Source organism: Aplysia californica, unplaced genomic scaffold (genome assembly GCF_000002075.1).
Source record: "Aplysia californica isolate F4 #8 unplaced genomic scaffold, AplCal3.0 scaffold01265, whole genome shotgun sequence".
Classification (NCBI taxonomy): Eukaryota; Metazoa; Mollusca; class Gastropoda; order Aplysiida; family Aplysiidae; genus Aplysia; species Aplysia californica.
Genome location: NW_004798535.1, coordinates 8537 through 16755, shown reverse-complemented (window position 1 = coordinate 16755; position 8219 = coordinate 8537). Strand labels below are relative to the sequence as shown.

The window sequence follows — 8219 nt, the reverse complement described above, 5'->3', positions numbered from 1 at the left end:
ATACAGCTTGTATTTCTATTAATACATTATTTCTTCCTTGGACAAAACAGTTTTCTCACAAATAGAAGAGCCTGCCCCCTTTGAACGCTCTCCCTCCTCTCAAAATAATCCCCAAAACTCTTAAGTCACGATCCATAAAAGGTTGCTGTAATTGTTTCTGAAGGTCATAAGATGGTTTAAGATGAAAGATTCATTTTTGCATGTATTGAAAAAAGGGAATACGCAACGCAAATGAGAATCAACGAAAAAAGGATGATCGGCTCAGGAAAGGTTTATCTAGCTGAAAACAAATAAATTACTGTTCGAATCCGTCTGATTTAAAATGAAAATACGTTTATGTAGGCCTAATGCGCCTCCATCAACACAATTAAGATCATTATAGACGCCGGCTGCTATGTATGTTCAACGTACGCTCAGAGGAATACAGTTCTGTGTATAAAGACGGGAATACTCGATAAAACAGATTTCCCCCTGTTTGGAGATTGAACTCATATCTTTCGCGAACACCAGCGGGTTATTTAGTTTAGACTATACGCCACAAATGACCTTAGACTTTTGACCTCTATGGTGTTAAATGGAATTGAAGGCCTGAGAACAACACTAAGTCAAGTCACATTTAGATGATTCGAGAAAATGAGCAAGAACCTCATTTGTAAAATACATTCAAGAAAGTTCCAATTTGAGGGCTAAATTAAATAGACTTTTTACTGGACTTAACCTTGTTGTTGCATTTAGGCTTCCCGTCTTTGAACAAGAATAACGAGGCGTAGGAACAGAACATCGCTTCGTCAGTGCTACCAATAGATAGCCTTTTGTCGCCGAATGATATTCAGAACTCTTTATTAAGGAAAATGTGACTTAACCTTGTTGTTGTTCCTAAGTCTTCAATTTGACGTAAAAAGACATTTTACAAAATACACATCGTAATCCCGGACTAAATGCTATCTTGCACTATCTTATCCACATTTTGGTTTGCCCAAGAAAGGGAGTTATCTACTAGCACTAATGAATGTGTTTAACTCCAAGCGGTCGTCCAGTCCAAGTTGATCCTTTGTGATCTTGAGGTCAGCATGTTGAAACAATGCTGTCTGTCTGATACTCGAACAAGTATTCGAATAGTATGTTTTGCTTCAACTTTTAAATTGAGTTAGATCCCCTTTGAGGTGATCTTCAAAGAAAACCCTATTCGTGTTGAAATCGAGGGGCAAATTTGTGAGCGCTATTAAATCAAACTTCTTAAAAACGCGTTGAGATCGAGATCACTGGCAACTGCAATGTAATATAAAGGAAAAGACAAGGACACAAAACAAAACAACACGCAAATTAATTTTAAAACATTTAATTTAGAAACCTCTTGCTTAAGATCTTGCAATAGGTAAATGACCTCAACAGAGGTCAACTGAAGATGCTGACAAAGGCATTTGAAAAACCTTTAAAATATATCTAGGTGTTTTACGCCCCCATCAACACAGTTTGAACCACTTGGAGAAAGACAAGATTAAAAAACAATGCAAAACCAATATTCTTTCCCTGAATTCAGTGCTGTCGTCATTTTCTGGCACGCATTGGCCATATGTTTAACGCCCCTATCGACACTATTAGGTTATTTAAAAGGCGGAAGTCTCCTAACCTTGAGTCCGTCTTCGGTAAAACTGAACCAAATGAGCTGAGACCCTCGAAAACTCCACAAAATAACCCGATTCCAAGATCATCCAGTTTGGGATTCGAACCAGGGTCATCCCTTCCGAAATCTAGCATGATTCCAACAAAGCCATCGGAGCGCCCTTGCCATTATTACGTGTCATAGTACGTAGAGTAATACAGCGCGAACACAATTGTGTGGTAAGAGAAGACTGTCTTCAGAGCGGGGTTTTTTTTGGGGGGGGGCGCAAAGCAGAGGAGCCCTCCACCTCGGGAAGAATAAACGAATGCAGAAGAACACTGGCCCTTTCCTGCTCTCTAACCATGCTCTGTCGTCTGATTTCATCTCCTCTTTCTGCCCCCACCCTCAGCCCCACCCCCTCACCTCCCATGCCGCCTCCCTTGGGCTCCTGACTCTTTCTGCAGCCTTTCTTCTGCTACTTCTTGGCTCCTTCTTACTGATGTCTTTCAGACACAACCCTGATCTTGGGGTGGGTAAGATCTAGCGCCTAGCCTTCTCGGGAAGGACAAAAACATTTCGGAGGTCCAGTGTTCAAATTGCGCACGTTAAAGATCCAAAATTGATAAGAATAGGCTTCGGCGGCCACCCGAGCAAAATTCAAATATGGATTCGTACCAAACTGAATATGAACTAATGCAATTGCGATCACCGTAAGACACTTATGAATCAATTAATATATAATTTATATATAAATTAGAGGGGGCCATCCACCTCGAGAAGAATAAAGGAAAGCAGAGGAACACTGGCTAGGAATGTATTGAAGGAACTGCCCGCTAGTGCTGGGCGGTTAGGTTCCCGATTATTGAAAGCTAGGGATCGTAGGAATCGACTCCGAACCCATTACTTATTTCTAATAATGTTATTTTTTTCCGGTGGTTACCTGGTTGGCTCCGAACATCTTCAGGATTTAGGATAACCTTGATATCGGAACACTACGAAGTACCAACTTCAATTTTTTTTCAAAAATAAATTCTTTTTTTTTTTAAGTAGATTTTTTATGATAAAAATAACTGGCAACCGTTGGTTTACGTAAAAAGGAGACGGAACTTTACTTTCGTAGTGTTAATCGTGGGAATCGGTTCCAGAATCAACTCTTCGCCCAACTCTACTGCCCGCCATGTCGTCAGCACAACAACGTTGACCTTTGTGCATAGATCATCATGGACTACTTTCCACCGCTACTACAGTCGCCACTAATAATTGACAAGCCCCGCTGCTACTGCTTTGGAATATTGGGCCAGCTAAAGAAAATTAAAAATTAAAAATAATCAAAACAATTTCCATTTAGTTGGTCCCCTTGGAAAGGGTTTAACATAGGTTCACATAAAAATACACATTCATATATTAACATTAATACATAAATGCATACATAAAACACAATATCACTAACAAAGACTTCACAGCACGCCATTGCCCGTCGCCACTATGCAGTGCTCTGTTTTTGAGCTAGGGTTATGGTGCGTTGCTGAAAAACCATTGACCATATAGGATTTTCTATGGGAAAGAAAGAGCAAAGTACACTAAAGAACCTGCCAGCCACTTACTTTTGGCGCTTTTAAAATACGAGACACAGTTGGGAAAAGTGCTGATGATGGTTTATACTTGATGAGAGGTCTGAATACTTTGCTTTTTCTTGTCTTCAAGACAAAAAGTTGATCACTTTGAGGGCTGGGAAGCAAAGAGGTGAGAGAGTTTTTTAAAAGTAATACAATAAAGAAATAGTCGTAACACTGACGTAGATAAATCAGGGGGGGGGTTAATTAAAGGGATGAAGATAACAAGACGAAGGTTTAGAAATTTTACAAAAGACTGAAGTTGGTTTGGTGACAGTCTACTTGACAGTCTACTTGACGGTCTACTTGACGGTCTACTTGACGGTCTACTTGACGGTCTACTTGACGGTCTACCTTCGGTCGAGTCTGACAACTCGCTACCTTAGAATTACAAAGTTCTATCTGACGTGTTACGTCGTTTTGAATTACGAAGACCGTGAGGTCAGAAACAAAATATTCTATCAGCTCTATGAAAATCGTAAGAATATTCGGAGTCGTTATCAATATGTTCAAAGAATTCCATTCGAAAAAGTTTGCCATGTTGTTAAGCTCAAAATGTTCTACATATAATGTCTCAAAACTAGGTACTGAGCAGAAAAAGCTTAGTAATTCTGGGAAAACGAATTGATTCACTTGACGGTCTACTAGTCTACCAGCAAAGATAGGGATAGAGCTGGAAGGGATGAGGATAGGTCGAATAGGGTTAGGGTTAGGGATAGGATAAGGTTTTGGGGTTAAGGGTTAAGGCTACAGTTAGGGCTGGTAAGACAGGGATAGGGCAGAATAGGGTTAGGTAAGGGTTGGGGTTAGGATCTGGATTAGGGTTAGGTTTGGGGGTTGGGTTTAGGTTAGGTTAGCATCGCCATCTTTTGTACATTTTAGGCAGCACGGGTAAGCATTTACTATGTCCAGTCAGATTGGACTTTTGGTAGAACGGCTTATAATCGCGGTAGACCACCAAGTGGGTGACACCATTTGTTTCAGATAATCAGGACCAGGTAGTAATGTTGGTACGCGACATGACGCCGCAAGCAAGCAACCGATGATAGAGAGGTCACGTGACACCACCCACCCGCAGGCAGCATTAACTTCAGAAACTGCAGTTGGAAGAAGCTACCATCTTCGAAGTGCAACCTTTAAACCTAACCTAAATCAACAGCTACGCCACACACTTAGCACAGAACTGAAACCTGCACATCCCCCTCGATATCCTAAGGATACCAGAAGAAGGAAAAAGTAAGTAATCAACTGCAGCCTCTAATCTTTAATAACTCTATTCCAAATCTGTTGCGAGACAGATTTAACGCGTAATGTCACCATCCCACGGGTTGCAGATCCTGATTGTGAGCAGTGGGTCTATTTAGAGTTACCCACAACACACAGCGACAAACCCCAGGCGTTACCCAAGAAGAATGCTCAATATGAGATAATATTACTTTTATTATTACAACAATTCTTAATTAATTAATGAAAGAACCCGCACAAAAATCCTAAAGCCGCTATTAATAGCACGGCGTTAAAATTCAGTAAGTAAGACCAGGGTGGGTCCACGGTGGTCTTGAAGTTCTGACCGATGGTCTTCAGTTTCTGTAGCGCAGGGATCTTAGGCGGTGTGATGATGATATTGTCGGACCGCCAGTCGTGCTCCGGTTCTTTGTAGGCGTCGATGTACTCTTGTGGTGAGTACGGCGCCTTGTCCCGTGAGTCTGTTGGGGGGAAATGGAATAGAAATTTTAAAAATAATATTATAATAAATTACAGTTTTATCGATCCCAGAATGGCAATTTGGTTTACAATGACAAACGTACATCATCATCATCATCATCGCCCAGTGCCAGATCTGCGACAGACATAGGCAGTCATTGTTCTCCATTCATTCCTTTGCTCGGATGCTCTTAAAAAAGCTACGTTTCCCTGACCATTCCCCGTTACTCATTTGTTTAGGTTCCCTAAGTAGGATGCTCTCGGCCTACCCCTGCCTCTTTTGCCTTCAATTTTGCCAGTGGGAGCTAGATGTTCAAACATACAGGCATAAACATAATTATGAATACATACGTACTTAATGCATACACATATTATACATTATATTACACCAATACCGAACAATTTCACAACCATATCAGCATTACTGGTCGCCACTGTGCAGCGCCCTCTTTGCTGAGAAGCAGCTATCGTGTCTTGCTCAAGGACACACCCCAGTGACCACCCATCTGATCCCCGTGTGATCGACACTTGCTTGATTTTACTCTTGAGTCTAGATTCACTACTCACTTAGCCACTGTAGTCCTTACATTGTATTGGTTTTACGCCTCTATCGTCACTATTCGGTTATTTAAGAGGCGGGACCTGCGAGTTTTACCTCCATCTCCGAAAAAATCGAGCCAAATGAGAATTTCGTGTAAAGGGCCTTTCCCAAGGACACAACGTCAGACCGAGCTGAGACTCGAAACCTCAAGCCTGCAACCTCACGATTACGAGTCCGACAGCCTAACCTCTATGCTACCGAAGCCACAGTGTGTGGGAGAGAGAGGGGGGAGAGAGAGAGAGAGAGAGAGAGAGAGAGAGAGAGAGAGAGAGAGAGAGAGAGAGAGAGAGAGTGTGTGTGTGTGTGTGTTTGTGTGTGTGTGTTTGTGTGTGTGTCAGTGTATGTGTGAGTGTGTGTGTGAGTGTATGTGTGTGAGTGTGTGTATGTGTGAGTGTGTGTGTGTGCCAGTGTATGTGTGAGTAAGTGTGTGTGTGTTTGTGTGTATGTATGTGTGTGTGTGTGTTTGGTGAAGTTTAGTTGTCGTTTGTGATTATTAAAAGTTGCTTGTTATTATTTCTTTGACTTTCATCTCTTTACCATGCTAGCCTAGCCACCTGCAGCAGCGAGCAAGGTCTATAACTAGGTGGCTAGCAAGGTCTATAAGTTCTCTTCCTCTTTGGATGTTAAAGGCTGTCATCCGTTAATAATGGACGAACTATTATTATCATTAACGTCATACAAGATACTGAAATAATCATCTTAAAGGAACATACTTTCTAGAATGTAATAATGGTTCTATGAAAATGTCTGGCGATGACAAATTAAATGTTTTCGTAGAGGAGAAAATTGCATAAGTGAAATAGAAGGACTAAAGTTTAAGATGACTTGTAGCTTTTCCTGTGGATAATGAGACTTATAATTCTGGAAGCAGAGAAACGTTTGTGCCATTTTGAGCATTCACTAAGCAAGCAATTTATGTTCAAAATGGTTCGTGGGTGGTTGGAGGTCGTCACTGGTAGGTCCTACTTCTTTACTTTTTCTCAGCACTAAATGACCATTAGTGTGTCGACTTGCTTCTCTTTACTCAAACAAACTCAAAAATGCTTCTATGTGCTCAAGTTGTATTTACAGTAAATCAAAGATTACCTAACCCCCCCCCCCCCCCCAGGGCAGTGCTACTGACTGAAGTTGTCTTTAGGCCACTCCCAAAGGGTGAGGGGATATTAACATGTTCTTATGCACAGTAGAAATGTAAACGGGCTGATTTATCAATGCCATGTTCATGCTGTGCCGGAACAACATAGGGAGAACTGTTGCTTTTTCTTTCCTCATCCTTACTATCGTCATTTTTCCTCTACTTCTTTTGTATGTTTGTCACTCTCTTGTGAACTCATGCTATTTCCGGGGTGCCTTGATAGTCGAAAAAGACTTTGTGCTGTCAAGACTGGAGAGGTGAGCAGAGTCAGCAGGATTCCTCGTTTGGATTTCTCAGTTGACATCCACCCCTTGGCTCTCATATGACCGTATGCAGTTGCGAGCGCTGTGAAACCTTACTAAAGACTAAAACTAAAAGATTACCTTTCCCGATGGAGGCGCTTGTATCCCTGAACCGCCTGAGGGCCTGTCTCCACTCGGAGAAGTCCTGGGGAGTGACGGGGGCGTCACCGTTGAGAGCAGTTTCCGCCACCTCGGGGTCCGTGCGACTTTCTGTATTACTGTTGACCTCGTAGACAACTTCCGGTACGTCTCTCTTCCGGAACGTCCAGAACGTCAGGTTTTCCAACTGGAAAGTTCAACAGAGAGAAATCTAGTTTTAGTAAGAGTGTTACGGCACTTGCAACGCAATAAGGTCATGTAAGTGCCGAAGAATAGATGTGTTACAAGAGAGTAACATACAGAAAAAAGAGGGAGGAGAGATATAAAGGCGATAGATGTCTGATAGGAAAGAAGGTAGGAGCAAACCACACCAAAGTACCTGCCAACCACCCACTAAAGAGAAATCGCTCCAGCTGAACAACTGGGAGGGGTGGTGGTTATAATTCGTCGGTGACCGTCTCTAACCATATATCCACCAAATTAGGTCAACCCTTTTCATTTTTTTTATGTAATGAAATGTCTTTCTCATAATTTTCCATGACTTCTCAAGTCATTTGTGTGGAGAATTATTTTTACCTATTATAGGACAACCATTTGTAATCGCGGTTGTTGGCATCATAGTTTGAGACCCCCAAAAAGTGTTCGACCTAATTTGGTGTATACATAGTTAGAATCGGACACCAGTGATATGAATGTAACACCTTATTCGACATATAGAGCTTTCGAAGGAAGAGCTCTTGGCCATGAGGAGGAAGGAGGGAGAAGAGTGAAGGACTGAGAAAATTAAAGAAACAAAACACTCTAGCTAATAATATTAAACGAGAACATCAGAGTAAAGATTGTCGTGTGCATACGTGTGGGTGTTTGTGTGTGTGTGTGTGTGTGTGTGTGTGTGTGTGTGTGTGTGTGTGAGTGTGTGTGTGTGTGTGTGTGTGTGTGTGTGTGTGTGTGTGTGTGTGTGTGTGTGTGTGTTTGTAATCTTTAAAAGTAGCTTGTGTGGCATATAGGCTTATATGAGTTTTGGACCGTGGCTTTATGTGAGAGATAACATACATAAATTTACTGGTAGATGAGATAGAGAGCATAGAGAGATACACACGTACGCTAGCAGATAGATAGATAGATAGATAGATAGATAGATAGATAGATAGATAGATAGTAT

At 41.6% G+C, this 8219-nt stretch overlaps 1 protein-coding gene across 1 annotated transcript in view; it reads right to left on the bottom strand.

The window, feature by feature from the left end:
- Positions 1-3302: 3302 nt before the first annotated feature.
- The window catches only part of LOC101848632 (sodium/glucose cotransporter 4), a gene marked incomplete at its 5' end in the record, with an annotated part of 6377 nt that continues 1460 nt past the window's right edge, over positions 3303-8219 (bottom strand). The window contains 3 exons of the mRNA XM_013090407.2: positions 3303-3331; positions 4788-4922; positions 7040-7244. Of these exons, the coding sequence (XP_012945861.2) occupies positions 3303-3331; positions 4788-4922; positions 7040-7244 (369 nt within the window). The remainder of the gene's footprint in view (positions 3332-4787; positions 4923-7039; positions 7245-8219) is intronic.